The sequence below is a fragment of the Tauraco erythrolophus genome, chromosome 8 (assembly GCF_009769465.1).
Source record: "Tauraco erythrolophus isolate bTauEry1 chromosome 8, bTauEry1.pri, whole genome shotgun sequence".
Taxonomy (NCBI): Eukaryota; Metazoa; Chordata; class Aves; order Musophagiformes; family Musophagidae; genus Tauraco; species Tauraco erythrolophus.
The window spans coordinates 31,666,438-31,681,716 of record NC_141472.1 but is presented as its reverse complement, the minus strand read 5'-3'; the positions used below and the strand labels follow the sequence as shown (position 1 = coordinate 31,681,716).

Below are 15,279 nucleotides of genomic sequence, written 5' to 3'. Positions count from 1 at the left end.
TCTGTAGGCATCGGCAGGCTCTAAGTGCCCAGGTGAGAAATCTACCCTTGCCCACATGTGGGTGTCTCAGACCTTAGATACTTGTGGATAGGTCTCTTGCCCGAGATTGCTAAACCTTTTCGCGTTTCTGACCTCATGCCATTCACAAATGTGGCCCGAGGGTGTGCCCTAATTTAGATTCATTGTGCTTCACTAAGCTGTCATATAATTGAGTATCTGTTGGAAACAACTAAAAAGGCATCTGTTTTCAGTCTGAGGGAGGAAAACAGATGTTTTATTCTCTTGTGAGAGCTCAGTAGAGTGATGCTTCAGCTGTTGCTCCAGATCTCAGTGATGACAGCCAAAAAGGCAAAGGGACAGACACATAGGTCGAAAGGAGTTGAGGAGAGGAACACATGTAGGAAAGAGAAGAATGCTTATTTCCTGTGTGTTAAGTGGCATGTGGGGTTTAGTTCTGGAGCATGTGGAAAGCATTGCCATCAAAGTTAGCATTAGTTTTCACATTGAGAGGGTCAGAATCTTTCTTCATAATGATTGCTGATTCCTAGACTAGATAGTTCAAATTCTTGGAAGATGTCTACTTGCCAGAAGTTAAAAGATACTAAAAATGATGCCCGAATTAAGAACTGTGCTAAGAGCTGGATGTAAGAGAGCCATAGCTGCAAGAAGCTCGCATGGGTTACAGGCTGGTTGGAGCTGCAGAGCCAGAAGCTGTGTTAAGAGGTCTGCAGGGTGCTAGGCCTGGGCCAGTTGTGTCACTTCTCAGTCGAATATTCCTGGCCCCTTGCAGGGTGACACAGTGGCTCAAGCAGAGTGCACATGGTGACAGCTGCCCAGCTTGCAGATGGGCACTGGTGCATATTTGTTGATATGAGGTCTGGTTCTATCTGCACAGGCACACTCAGGTGGGCAGGCAGGCAGGTCCCAGGATTGGGACTGTCCCCTTCTGTGTTTCTGTGGCACTTCGTTTTCTGGGCTCCTGGTTTCAGCTGGAGTCACTGGTATAGCACTGATAGTAAACCTCTGGAAGCTTTCCCTTTAAGTTGTGAGACATGCATTGAAAAATAGCATTTAATTGTACCTTGAGGGGATTAAGAGAGAGAATGATAAAAGAAGAAACTGATACAGGCATCAGCTCAAACCAGTAGCTCTCAGTCTTCACTGACCTGTCTTGATAATACTGAATAGTGAGCTGTGGGAAGCGTCACATTAGCTGTGTGGGCTGTGCTAGGTCTTGTGGCTGCTGGGTTAGATCAATTTCGGGTGCACCCCTCACTAGGGTAAGAGGGACTGAGAAATATTTCACCCCCTGCCTAAGAGTCATCCTCTGAGCTTTCCTGAATGGGGCAGAAAGATGTTTGAAATGCGCTGTCTCCTCTCTGAGACTTGTTTGTGAAGGAAGGCCTTGTGACGTACTGCTGAAGACTTCCCTTGAGAGCAGTGCTTGGCAATACCACGTGGGTCACTGCAGCTTCGCCAGCCCTAAGGGAATGGGAGCAGAAGATGTAAGTCTAGCTGAGAAAGGGTGGCATGTGTTGAGAGATTCTCTATACTGAAAATGATGCTGCCTACTCCCAGAGGCTGGTTTCTTTGTGCTTCTCAGCACATTTGGCTCTTTCCTTCGTATGTCAGGGTCCATTTGGTTCTGAAATCTCTTGAAACCCTGAATTTTAGTTTTGTCTCACAAGATTTTGAAATCATCTCTTCTTGTGATGCTGGGCACTAGAAGAGCTGTCCCTGAATTATGAACAGCACTCGTTGAGCCTGTCATCTGTAAAACTTACTGGAAGATCTGCAGGACATGCTGCAAGACTATGTTGGTTTTGTTTGTTTGGAGGTTTTTTTTATGGAAAGCTCTACTTGGATTCTCTTGTTGGTGAGCTGCTGTGTGTGCTGCTGGGACAGCCAGCTCTGTCCTAGCTTCACCCTATGGGTTGTGTTTGTCTGCATTGAGAGGTGATTTTCTTCAGCTGCAAATTTTTATTGTCTTATGGCTGCAGGTGAGAAGAACATAAGGGCCTCTTTGTTTCATTTTCTGTGGTTAAGTGTAGTCTCACTTTCACCTTTTCTTCCAACCTCACTCTCCAGCATAGTGCTGCTCTTCCTAAATAGTCAAACCTTTTGGGCTCTTGGAGAGCTTTAAAATCAGATGCTTGTTTACCTGACTGTTAAAATCGGATGCTTGTTTACCTAAGCACCACAGTGCTAGCAGCACTTTCCAGCAGTTCTTAGCAATGGAAAGCGAAGAAAGGACTCTTCAGACAGAAACTGAGAGGGAATTTCAGGTAGGGATTTTGTAATTACTGAAGCTGGAATTTAGGCAGGACATAGAAGCTATTGTCCTTGTGTTAAGAGGTTGTTAAAGGCTTTCTTTGTGGCCAGTTGGTCAGAGCTTCAGCTCCTACAGTCTTCTTTGGGTGAAAAAACTTCAGTGGGCTAAAAGAGAAGCTTGGCAGGAGTAGGATTCCTGCTGAAGTAATGCCTCCTTCCACTGAGGCCCCTTTCTCTACCAGTCATCCATCCCTTCGCCTTCTTGGGCTATCGTCTGTCTTTCTGCAGCTAAAAGAGGCATCTTGAACCTTTCTTCTCCTTTTCTCAGTGGATTTTTTTGTCGTTGTACTATTAGACTGTTGTGTGTTGTGCCTGGAGACTCTTCTCAAGGATGCTGAGCGGGCAGTCTGACTGCACAGGGCTGGGAGCTGTTGTGGAAGCTTCAGGTCTTAGGGTGTTTCCAGAGTTTTGCAAAGGCTGTGGCTACTGCAAATGCTATTGCACTCCTAATTGCATGTGTTCTTTTCTTCCCACACAAGGTGTGAGAAAAGCTTTGTTAGCTGTGATCTAGCAAGAGATGTCAGCATCTGGTAGCTATCCTCTACCCTACCCAAGCCAGCTTCTGTTGACTCCTCATCACAGTGGCTGCTCGGCTCCCTGGAGAGATGTCCAGCTTTTTTTCACGTTAGTGGCAGCTAGTGGGTGCTGGCTGTGTTTGCACCTATTTGGTGTCCCCCTCATGAGGCTGTCCAAGCATCTTGTCGATGCTTCACAGGATCACTCTTCCTCATAAAAACTTTTATTGAATGGTGTAATCTGGAAGTGCAGGTGTTCAGAAGTGTGGGTACTAGAGGTCAAAGGGAGATAGCTGGATACTTGAGCATCCTCACAGTTCTCACTACTCTTCTTGAGTCCTCAGGGAGCAGAGAGGACTGTGGGTGATTATCTGCTAGGTTGTGCACTTACCTTGTTTTTTCCAGATGCTGTCTAAACCCTCAGAAGCACTTCTCTTTCAGTTTTAAAATGTGCTAAGCACTTTCTATTCTTGTAGGTGTTAAGAGATGGCGTTGGGGTCAGTGCTGCTGTGCTGGGAGCTTTGAGGTGCCCCAGCTACTATGGTTCTGCCTAAAGGTGGATTACCAGTGTGATTTCTTGCTTTCTCTGTGTACTGTAGCAGGCTTTTGCCTCTAATGGAGGGGAAAACACTTTTATTAAGTAAACCAACCTGGTATGTTAATAAGACACATAGCTATGCTAGCAATTTACTAGTTGCCATAATAAAGGCTTTGAGTTTTCCCATGGAAAAACAAAGCCGGGCATTGAAATGGCTCTTTTCCTTTCCCTGATGTATACTTCTTGCTCTTCTGTAAGTGAGATCCTACCTGGCGCTTGTTGTGTGATGCTTCATTTTGCCTTGAGATCCTGAGATGCAGCTTGTCACCAAAGCTACAAGCTCCTTCGAGGATGCGGTGGGCCTGATCCCCAGCTGACGCACACAGGCGTGATCTCATCGATGCTTACAGAGCTACATCCATTTTTCCTTACTGGAGGACCTGGCTGTAAGTGTAAGTGCTCAGCTGGGGGCAATGGAAATGTACAGAATAGTGGCTGTGTTTGTGACTAAGATATTTAACTGCTTTGTGGTGAGGAACAAAAGGCAATAGCAGTTGGTAGTGCGAGCGTTTTGTTTTGATATTGTTTTATGTGAAAACACTAAGCATTGAGTATTGCCATGCAGATATCCATACCTGTAAGGTGCTGCAAAACCAGGACTACTTTCCTGAAACAATATTCGCTCCTGCTGGATTTCAGCAGTTTTGGGGGTAATTAAGCTAGGAAAGTGTGATTTAAATTGGGACTCTGCCTTCAGCTGCAAGGTCTCCTGATGTATCACAATGAGTGCTGCTTCCGTGGAGACTGAGCACAGTCTATAAGTTGTGTCAGTAGAGATTTACCAGCTGTGCTGTCTGGAGCTTTGACCTTGCTCAGGATAGAAAAGCCACCTATGCTCGACAGCAGTGACTCTGCAAATTGTGATTCCCTCTGTGTCCTTTGGACAGAGCCCGGTGGTTGCATGCTGCTGCTTCTCGTTCTGGTTGTGTGCAACCACTCAAGGACCAATGCAGCATCTTTGCAAAAGAGAGTGAATTTGTTACTCTTGGGAACTCACCCCTTCAGTTCCACTGAGCAGAGGCATTTCAGGGAGCAGTCCGGGCTGGGGGCTGACTTGCTCCAGTGGTGTCACCTAGGATATACTTGTCAGTTCTCCTGGAAGCAGATGTCCATGTTTCATAAGGATCATGTTCTTTTAAGTATCCCCCCATTTTTCTTTGTGGAATTTCTGTAGTGATAATTTCTTGCTCTGTGGTGCATTTTCTTGAATTGCTTTGAATTTTTCATGTGTCTACCAAGTCTCTAGCACTTACATCAGGAGACAACTAGATTTTTGTTGTCTTTTTTTATTGGATCCAGAAAACAGTTCTTGGGTGGTGTGGTGGGGTTTTTTTTGGCTTTTGCATAAGAAAGGTACCCTTGTGTCCTAAGAGTAGATGTAAAAAATACGTCCCTGTAGTGACCATTTCTGACAACTTTTTTCTAATACCTCCGAACATTTAAATGACCTTAGTCCTTCTGGGGTTTATTTCACTCTAGAGCTATGCATTATTTACTGAGTTGCTCATCTGTTCCCAGTTCTGTAAAAGAAGGAGAACTTTCAGTAACCAGGTTTTTGTGCATTCTACAAGTGCTGATGGTTTCATTGGATGTTTTGGTTCGACTATTTCCATTAGTCCAGCAGTGAGCCCTGGCAAGCAGTTACTTGTCACATGGACTTTACAGTCCTTGATCACTGTCCCACAGTTCTGCATTATTGTAGGTTGGGTGAGTTGGCATCAAATAAGCTGATCCCCTGAATTTTGGGGTGAGCAGTGGTCCTTAGTTCATGGATACTTCTTCTTGATAGTTTTTTTTACAAGGAGTAGTTTAAAAGTGCTGAGATGTGCTTTGAGGTCTACATTATGTTAGAGCAGCGGGGAGATTAAGGAGACGGGCTGATTGCAGTTCTCCCTGCTCTTCCAGTCCCAGAAGACCAGTGGGAAGTTGTGTCGCTCCTTAAGCTGTACAAGTGAGGTGCTTGCCAGAGGCTCAAATGGTTGGGACTGTAGTGTGGGGACTCTGTGATAGTACTGGCTGTCATTGCAGTGAGGAAAGGAGACTCAGTTGACCTGCAGGGTGACAGGAGCACAGGGTGGTGTTGGCATGGAGGTGTAGGGAAGATAAACTTGCAGGATGATGTTGAACAGAGCCTAGGACTGAGGAAGAGACGACAAGTAGTAGAGATTCAGGAACCTGTCTGGGTGCAGACACACAGGGCAGTCAATACCTCCTGGGTTTTCCTTTGAGTTGTACTGCCAGGAGAGAAGAAAAGGCCTTCAAATGTGAGGTAGGAGAGACCAGGAAAAGGGATATAGACATGACAGCTGTTGTGTGGTTTAAATCCTGCCGGGTCTGTTAAGTGTGCTGCTAGTCTGATTTGCTGAACAGTTGTGTGCTGTGCTGTAAGGAGTGCCTCAGTGCTGATATTTTCTAGTGTATGGGATCTGGCCTCCCTGCTAGGGAAGGAAGGAGTACCAGGGATGTTCCTGACCTGCTGTGACTGTTGTCAGCCATAGTTACTGTCTTTGTTTGATCCAGTATTGCCTGGTACAATTCCTTGTTCTGGGCAGAATAATTCTGATTAGCTGTATAGGAGCGCAGAAAAACATTCTGAAAGGTTTCTGTAGCTCACTTTTCCATTCTTCTAAATCCAAACCAGATGCCTGGACTCTCATCAGTATCTTAAAAGAAAAGTCTCTGAGATTAAATTTCCAAACAGCAAATTCCCACATTAATTAGTTAATTTTAGTAAATCTCACAAATTTAGAAATCTGTTTTAAAAAATCTGTCTGTAGATGATGAGAAATAAAAGGGGCACTTTTTCTTTGGAAAGTCATTCCAAGAGATTGTGTTCCATGTTTCAATGGAGAAGCTGATATATTCAAACCAAGCCGCTGCTGTCTTGAGGCATTGCTGTATTGAATGGCAAAACAGTAGCCCGGCATCCAAAATTGTTTGTGGATTTTGAAGGTGTTGCCTGTGACAGAATGGATGGTATCTCATGGATCTAGAGAATGAACCCAGGAATAACTATTTCGAATCTTCTCCCTTGTCAGCTCTTTAACCATGTCTTGTAGTCATGCCAGTAAAACCAGTTGTGCTGCTGTTGCTGCTGCCTTGTTTGCTAGTGTTGATTTTGCAAATTGTGTTGTACAGAATAGCTCATATGACCTATGTCTATAGTAGGATCATTGGGCTGGGGAGATGCACTCAGGTTGCCAGGGCAGATGTGATCCTGCCTTGGAACATGAAATGTTAACTGCTGGAATGGCAGAAGATGGACTCCTCCAGGGTGGACATAGTTATACTCGTGTGCAGGCGGAATACAGCAGTCGGCATTTCGTGAGCTAGTTTGATGTTTCTCTGTCTGCCAGGAGTTTTCTTACTGCTGTGCTGACCCAAAATATGTACCTGACTTCAAAACTAAATTTGCAAATGTCAGTTAAATTTAACTCTTGCTTGGTCTTGGGTGCTCAGTACAGTTGTGGTGGATGTTTCTTGTCTTGCGGAATTAGAACTGCTCTCTCTGGCTGATTAGCTCTAGTCATCAGGCAGACAGCAATGTGGGGCATCGGTGCTTGTCTCAGACTTTTCAGTGTGTAATCTGAACCATTCTCCTTTTTCACAAATACATGAAGTTTACCTAAAGTATGCAAGTGCTTCTCTATGTCTTTGTTTATGAATCCAAAAGCTTATCTAAGCAGGTGTTAAAAAAAAAAACACCTGGTTGAATTCTCTTACAATTTTTTTTAACATGTTATGATTTAGAAGTCTGTCTTCCACCTCCCATCCCTCCTCCAAGAAGGACCTCATGGACAGACTCCAAAGTGAAATAGCCGAGCTGTGTCACCATGGTGTTGGAGATGAGGAAGTTGAGCACGAAGCAAGCTGGTGACACAGCTGGGATAGAAGCTGTATCTCCAGCATTTCTACTTGGGTTGCCTGCTGCCAGGTGTGGAAGGTCCAGCAGGAAGACAGCAGAGTGAAGCCAGCCTGTGGGAATGTGCTGGTCAGCCTGTCACTGGCTCCCTGCAAGAGACATGGGATAAAGGTTCATGCGGCAGCCACCACATCTCTGCCGCATTTGGCGTGGTACGGAGAGTGGAGGAAAGGGCTCATCTCTTCCCCGCTGCAGTCCGGAGCTGCTGTGTTAGCGTGGGCTGTCGGGTAGCCCGAGGCTCTGATCAGTCTGGTGGCTTTGTGCTAGATCAGCTGGTGCTGGATCATGCAGCTTGCTTTCTTGCCCTTTTATGGGAGCGCATTTAGGTGTGTCTTGTTTTAAGCTGTGTTGGGCACATTTGTTTGTCTGCCATGCTTGGTGAGCATTACTGTTCGAGCAGACATTGGAGGCTGTCTGCTCTCTGATACGTGGAGCTGCCTGCAGGCCTTTCAACACTGCCCAGGTATTAAAGGACAGATGCTTTGAGTCATTTGAAGTAAGTTTTTGATGATCTCTCTTAAAAAAAATAATACAGGAAATCTGCTGGGAAAGGTTGTGTTGCATCCCGGGAACTAACAAGAGTCTTGTTTACTGGGAATGACGGTGCCTTGAGACCTGGCAGTTGGAGGGAGGCAGGAGAAGGGTTTGCTGACAGCCCGTAGCGCCTACGGAAAGTACTCCGAGACATTACAAAGCAGCAGCAGATGCCAACTGAGGTGAATGCTGGATGGCACAAATTGCTTTATTGACTGTCTTGGCGAACTCTTGTTTGGAGACAAATCAGCAAAGCGGCAGAGCCGCACGTGTAGGCTGTGCCGCTGTGTGTTTCCGCAGCGGGTTTGAGAGACCTGAGATCACTCCTTCTGGGGCCTGTTTAAAGCAGGGACTAAAAGCAGTGGCTGCTGACCTAGTGTTTTCTTGGTCGAGGGCTGGGGGCCCCTGTGCTGCTAGAGATATACTGGTGAGTTGAGTCAGCCCTTGCTTGGAGCATGAAGCAAGACCTGTGATGATGTAAAGGTCTGGAATAGCTCTGTAGTTATCAGCACTGCAGTCTTATCTGGTATTTCGGATGGAGAGCTGCCCTTCCTGTGCCGCCTTGGCACGGAGCAGTGCCTGCTGGCGCTCTTCCCTGCAGAGAGGTGTGCTGCAAGATTATGGCAACAGGGTGGCTGCTGACAGGGCTCGTCGCTGCTCTGGCGCTGCCTGACAGTCTCGCTGTCCCTGAGGTTCTTCCTGGTCATTGGTGTGTGTTAATTCACGCAGAGCTTGGGTGACCGCTTCAGTGGTAAACTGGGGTGGGCTCGTCAGTGCAATGCAACAAGGACTGAAATTCAGTTAATTCTTTGTTTGTTTGCCAATAATGTCCTGGGTTTTCTGTTCTCTAACTGATCCATTGGATCTCAATCCACACATGATTTCAACTTCCCACCCTGGACCTTCAGCAGTTTTAGAGGCAGGTGGCACATCAGGGTTGATAATGAATTCCACACGGAAGAGAATAACACTTGGTTACCCCCAGTGGTTGTTTCCTCAATAACCATCCAAGCCACCACTGTCATCATTGTGGTAGTTAATTAGGTCTCCATTTCTATATGCACAAGAGCAAAAAGTCTTGGGAGGCTTAGCTCATCCTCCTCATCTGATCCTGGGGGCGAACCGCAGGGTAGCTGGCTATGTTTGCACTGTGTGTGTGTCTGCTTTAATGTTTGAGTGAGGAGCTCCCCTCGCTCTTCCTGGCTTGCAGGCAGTTTGAAGAAGAGATGGATCCCTTCCTTTCCTGGGATCAGATTTATCCCCAGGGCACACCTCGGTAATTGCCTGTGACGCACTTAACTCTTCTGCGCCGGATGCTGCTGTGATGTGACTCTGATCAGACGGCTGTAAGTGATGGTGGCATTCAGAGTCCCAGGGACTTCTCTTAAAAGCATCTCTCAGCTACTGAGGATCCTCAGCCCATCCTCTTGCTGGGGCTCTGCTGCCATAGCCCAGCCAGGAGGGGCAGAGAATGGGGCAGCGATAGGGTTTAAGGCAGCTGGTGCTGGAGCTGGCTGAGCATTTGTCAGTGGTAGGTTAAATCCAGTGTGAAAGATGAATGTGGAAACAAAACACAGCTTATAAAAGCATGAGGAAAATTCTCTCTTGGCATGTGAATAGATTCTAGGTCTTGTCAGCATGCTGCAAATGGTGTTGAATTAGAAAAATGGCACGGTTGAAGGGTCTTTTACTGTGGTGGAGAAAACTGCAGGAGCTGGTTGGAGAAGGTAAAGTGGTATGTTGGGAGAAGTTAGGATCCAGGTGCTTGTATTAGGAAGCTTCTTTTTAGGAGACTTGAGATGGAGAAGGCTGTTTCCTCTGCACGCCTTTCAGAGCTCCCTTGCTGCTGTAGGGCTGGATGTGGAATGAACTACGCCAAGCTGAGGGTGGAAAGCTTGGGGTATGGACCGACCGCTGTGTGCAAAGCAGGTGCAGCAGCCACGGTAGCTCCAGCAGGAGGGTTAGAAGGGGCTGGTTGAGTGATGCAAGGTGAGGGTTTTAGCACAGGCAGCGGCAAAACGGACACTGCTGGTAACGCTGCGCGTCAACGTGTGTCAGCTTGTGCCCTTCTGCCGGGCACGTGTTCGTGCCGACTATCGCTCCCACGCAGTGATGGTGGGAGGGAGGGAGGGGGATGAGCGCTGGCGCCCCCGCGCAGCGGTGACAGTCGGTAGCAGCACCGGCCGCCGGTTCCCCGCGCTGCCCCGGTCTGCGGCGGTGCCGAGCGCTGAGGGGCGGCTGGGACGGGACAGTCAGAGCAGGCGCAGGAAACGACCGTGTTTGTGAACGCGCCGGGCACGCGCCCCGGTGCGAGGTTCCAAAAATTGCGCCGCGTGCGAGACGGGCGCCGGTGTGTTGCTGCAGGCGTTAGCAGGGCTGCCCTCACCACGCGTTCATCGAGCAGCCGCGCAACCCCGAGATAAGGACGGTTGCTGGGTGCTCTGCGCGCCGCCGCTAGGGGATCGCTGACAGCGCCCGAGGTGCGGGCGAGGGGCGGCGCGCCCCCGGGCCCGCTACCCGGCTGCCCGGCTCGGGGGCGCGCTCCGCTGGGGCCCGGCGTGGCGAGCGGCGTTTCCGTCTCCTCTCCGGCTCCGGTTTAAGCCTTTTTGTCGGCAGTGGCGGCGCTACCCAGAGTGCTCTGCGCCATCCGGGAGGTTATTTGCATAGGGGGCTGGCCGGCCGCGCCGCGCCGCAGCGGTGACGGAGCGCGCCCCCTGCCGCCCGCCCACGGCGCTGCCCGGCGCGGCCGCCCCGCCAGCAGCCGCCTTCCTGCACGTGCATACCTTTGGATATATGGGTATGTGTATGTATGGAAATGTATGGAAGTTCACCGTTCGCAGGCAGCCGGGCGGCGCTGCGACAGCCCTGGTGACATCGGCTCAGCCCGGCTGTCTGTAACACTTCCAGGGGTTAACAATGTCTAAAAACTTAGAGAGCTGTCTCATAACAGAGCTGTCATGATCTATAGGGTCTTGCCAAGTATTTTGTGTATAAACTACACAGTGTATTCAGGATGTGATGCATTTTTTTGTACTGTTATTATATGGAGTTAATCAGAGTGTGTTTTCTGATCTGCAGCCTGTCCTGAAGCTTCTCTCCAACAAAGTGCCTTTTCCCAGGTTTCAGTTATGTCATGAAAGTGTTGGGTTTAATTTCTGCAAATGAATAATAAAGCACCTGTTAGTACACACCATTTCCTAATTATAAGTTTAATAATTGCAATTAATTAGAAATGTTAGTTACAGCAAATACTGAAATTGTTATGCATTTGGTATGTATGCATTGCACATAAATATGTATGACTTTACCACTGAGTAGCAATTAAGTTGTTGGTTCTGCCAAATTCTTGGCAGTGAATTTTGGTTTGTAAATGTCACAGGGAGCAATAATTTGGGAGCTTTTCTGTTTGTAAACCACTCAGCTTGTCTGTCAGAAGCCACGCAAGGCAGAGTTGCATGTATCTGTGCAACCCTGTTACGTGGTCGAGCGCGGCCCCGGAGCAGGTGGACACAGTGCCGACGGCGTGGGTGGAAGGGGGCCCTTCTCCCAAGGGAGTGCGTGCTGGCGCTCCCACCTTGTGGGTACATTGGCCTAGGCTGTAGGTAAAGGCCTGGGCATTAAAATGCCGTCTGTCCTGTGCTTGCAGGTGGTTCTCCTGGGGATTGACATCATTTCCGCGCTAGTGTCCCGCTTGCAAGATCGCTTCAAGGCCCAGATTGGCACAGGTAAGTGTGGGTGGCGGGCATATTGCCATTGCTCTGGTGGGATCCACTTTGGCTGCTGTACACAGAGCCTTTTGATCTTGTACACAAAGCCTTTTTTCTCCCCAGGAGAGCACTCGGGAGGCTTTTGGTGGTTTCAGGCTCCGCTGAAGGGCGGGAGGGCTGACCCTTCCATCAGGTGGGGGGAGAGCCGAGAGGCTGTGCCACTGTCCTAGTTTCCTTCTGAGGGATTTGGATGTTCCTGTTTTGTTTCCTCAGTGCTGCCAAGTTTACTTGATAGGCTGGGAGACTCTAAGGACTCGGTGAGGGAGCAGGATCAGACCTTGCTGCTAAAAATCATGGAACAAGCTGCTAACCCTCAGGTATGCTCGACAGCTCTTTGCAGTGTGACTGACTGACTGCTTAAAAAGGAGAACTTGTCTCTGTCAGAGGGTTTTCTCTCGTGGCTCTGTCTGAAATGGTTTCATCTCCCTACAGCTTGTTGTGAGATATTTGCTTCACTTGAGAATGCTGTTGTGTGTCAGGGTACGCATGGGAGTGTGAGTGTCAGTGGATTTCCCAGGGAGGGGATGGGATGGGTGGATGTCAGAGTAGTTGTTCTGGGTCTTTGGAAGGAGCTTGCTTTCTGTGAGTATAAGTATTGTTTTACCTAGTGGGGAGTTACTGTGAAGTCAGCACAGAACAAAGGATTAGTCAGATCTAAAAGCGTCTTCCTACTTCTTGTCCGGTTCTGCTTGGATGGATGTAAAGCTTGTATTTAAGCTCCAGAAATGTTATGGTGTATGTCTGCTGGAAGAAGGAATCTGTGCCTTCCCCTGCCTCTCTTTTTTTCCTGTCTCACTTTCTTTTCTGTCTTCCACAGTACGTGTGGGACAGGATGCTAGGAGGATTCAAACACAAGAATTTCCGGACAAGAGAAGGGATTTGCCTCTGCCTTATTGCAACACTCAATGTGTAAGTCAGAATCTCCTGCAAACCTATGCTAGGAACACAAACCTGCTCTGTGATTCACACCGGTGCTCTTTTGTTCTTTATTCCCAGATCTGGAGCTCAGAGTTTAACACTGAGTAAGATAGTGCCACATATATGTAACTTACTTGGAGATCCAAACAGCCAGGTAAGCTTTTGCTGTGAGTCATGTCTAAAGGTTGTGCTGATTGCCCTGTTGGTGAACGAGGCTCTGCATTCTGGCTGGTAAATTAGCTAATCGTGCTGCTGGTGGTGAACTCTGAACAATGCTGTTCAAGAGCCCTTAGTTGGTTTTTGAACTATGCCTAAACCAGCACATCAATTACTCCAAGAGTTCAACAGAACAACATGAATCTGCAAGTGAGACATGAGGTGAACAGAGCAGGAAACCGTTGTGGGAAGGGAGCTCCTGTGACTGATGGGAAGCTGCAGGGATCCCTCTGGGCTCAGCACAGCACCTTTCTACCTTCAGAGAAGAACCAGTCTGAGCAGGGAGGGAAAACGGAACCAGTCAGACAGCCTGGCGACATGCACTGCCAGAATTTACACAGGAAGATTCTGAACGAGGGCTGGAAGCTGTACAGGATCCTTAAATCAGTGATGCAAAACAAATTAAAGTACATGTTGAAACAGAAAATCTGTCACTTCTGCGTGCTTTTTGTCCTGCCCTGGACAGGACCTAATCTGCAATTGGATGCAAGTATGTGAGGTTAGTGAGAAGAGGGATGGGGAAGCAGGGTTCAAACTGATGTCATGTAACATGGGTATTAGCAATTTTTTAATATTCCTGTTGTCCACCTGGCATGGGTGATGCATACACATGATCCAGGTCTGGAGCGTTTATCTGGAAGGAGGTATGGGGCAGCCAACTGAAGAATGGTTTAATGCTGACTCTGAAGCTGGCCATATCCTCATGGCTGTCAGGGCCTCCCCTTGCTGAAGAGGAGGACAGTGTGAAGCAGCCTTCCCTTGCTGGTTGTGCCAACACAGGAGGATAAACCTGTCACCCCAAGAAGTTTTGAAGGAAGTTTAATGTTCAGGATCCTTTGTAGTTCTCAGCCGTGTCTGAGCAAGCTGTTACTCTTTGAGGGGGATGCTGGGTTTAGGACTGGACTTGTTGCACAAGTGTCTGCCTCATCTTGGCCCTGCCATTGGTGAGCTGTTGAATGAATCAGAATTTTGGTGAGGGGACTAAGGCCTGAGGCATGTTTTTTCCTCTGCACTCCCTCTTCCATGTGCCTGGCACTGCTTGTTATCCCAGTTCCCACATGCAACAGGAAATAAGGCTGATCTCTTGCCCCTTATCCGGGGTCTAGTGTCTCATCCCAACGGTTACGTGGCTCATGCCCGAACCGACGAGACAGCCATCTCTGTCAAAGTGGCTGTGGGTGAACACTGCCTGTCCTGGGCTCCGGGAGCCCCGATGCTTGGTCGGTGCTGCCCTCTCTTGGCGAGAGGTGATGGAGAAACACAGATCCGGGTCAAGCGCAGTGGTTTTCCCTTTTGTTGTGGACGTAGAAGCTGTTCCGTTACTGCCCTTTTCAGAACGAGTGGTGGTGGTGTTTTCAGCTAATGCAATTGCATAACCCAGTGAGCATCTGCTATGACAACAGTATTTAAACTACGACTATTTTCTCAAAAATAAAATGGAACATTAAAGCTTTGTTATTGCTGTGGTAGATTAAAGCAAGTATTGCTAGCAGGAGCTCCCTGCCTTGCCCAATATGGGGTTAACCCAGTCCTGCAACCATACCTCTGATTAACTTGACACACAGAGGTAGTCCTTCCAGATCATGCTGTGAGCATCTCCGCGGTCGGCTGCGCTGCATGCCGTGGCTGGAGAGGGCACAGGGGCAGGCTGGGGGTATGGCAGAGCTTATTGGCATGCCCTGGCTGCCATGCCCCTGCGACTGGTGTCTGGGCCCTGGGACTGGTGAACTCACTGCAGGCAGAGGTGTGGGTGCTGCGACCTCCCCTCCCTGGCTGTTGTAGGCAGAGAGTGAGGCTGGGTTAAGGTCTGCGTACCCAGAAACTGGGGACACCAAAGAGTCCCTCCTGAGCTGTGCCCACATGTCCTGCCTAGTGGTGTGTGGGGCTGACGGGCAGAGAGAGGAGAGGCAAAATCGCTGAGTAAGGGCTGGCATGAGTGAAGGCAGCAGTTTGGAAACTGGCAGCGACCTGCTAAACGGGAAGGCTGTGGAGCAGGAGAATGGGGCAAGATGAGCATGAGTCAAGCTTTAGAGGTTTTTTTTGGCCAGGAAGCAGGGCATGTGTGCTTGCCCTTTGGCTCCCACCTATAGATGAATCTAGCTTGTGCCTGCAAAACATCCTGTGTCCAGTCCTGATGTGTGTGGGTGCTTGAGTAGCTGCCAGGCCATCTTCTGAGAAGCAGAAGTGCATGGCTCCATGGGTATTTCTGTAGACTGAGGAGATAGTTTACCTTTTCTGCCTGCTGTATCTGATGGAGGAAGGGAGTTCAGTACAGAAATGTGAGACTTTGATCGAATTTGTGGCTCTTCTGTTGGGTGGAGGGAAGATGTTTCTTGCAAATCAGTTTGGAAAGCATGCAAAATTCATGGTGACTCAGGTGATTGAGCACTCCTCCCTCCATCCACATCTTGTTATCAACACAGAAACGTAAGTTTGTAAGATGGCACTAAAAATCAATTTGTTTTATAATGTACTAAC

General features: G+C 48.4%; 1 protein-coding gene and 1 non-coding gene across 11 annotated transcripts in view; one reads left to right on the top strand and one right to left on the bottom strand.

Annotated features, from left to right (window-relative positions):
• Window positions 1-15,279, top strand: part of CLASP1 (cytoplasmic linker associated protein 1) — a 174,313-nt gene that overhangs the window by 26,743 nt on the left and 132,291 nt on the right. For all 10 annotated transcript variants that reach the window (XM_086615269.1, XM_086615264.1, XM_086615265.1 and 7 more), the window contains exons 2-5: window positions 11,547-11,625; window positions 11,881-11,984; window positions 12,485-12,576; window positions 12,664-12,739. In XM_086615269.1, coding sequence (XP_086471395.1) covers window positions 11,547-11,625; window positions 11,881-11,984; window positions 12,485-12,576; window positions 12,664-12,739 — 351 coding nt within the window. The remainder of the gene's footprint in view (window positions 1-11,546; window positions 11,626-11,880; window positions 11,985-12,484; window positions 12,577-12,663; window positions 12,740-15,279) is intronic.
• LOC147528380 (U4atac minor spliceosomal RNA) lies at window positions 10,214-10,330 on the bottom strand. The gene has a single exon (XR_015222316.1). It is a non-coding gene; the product is annotated as a U4atac minor spliceosomal RNA (small nuclear RNA).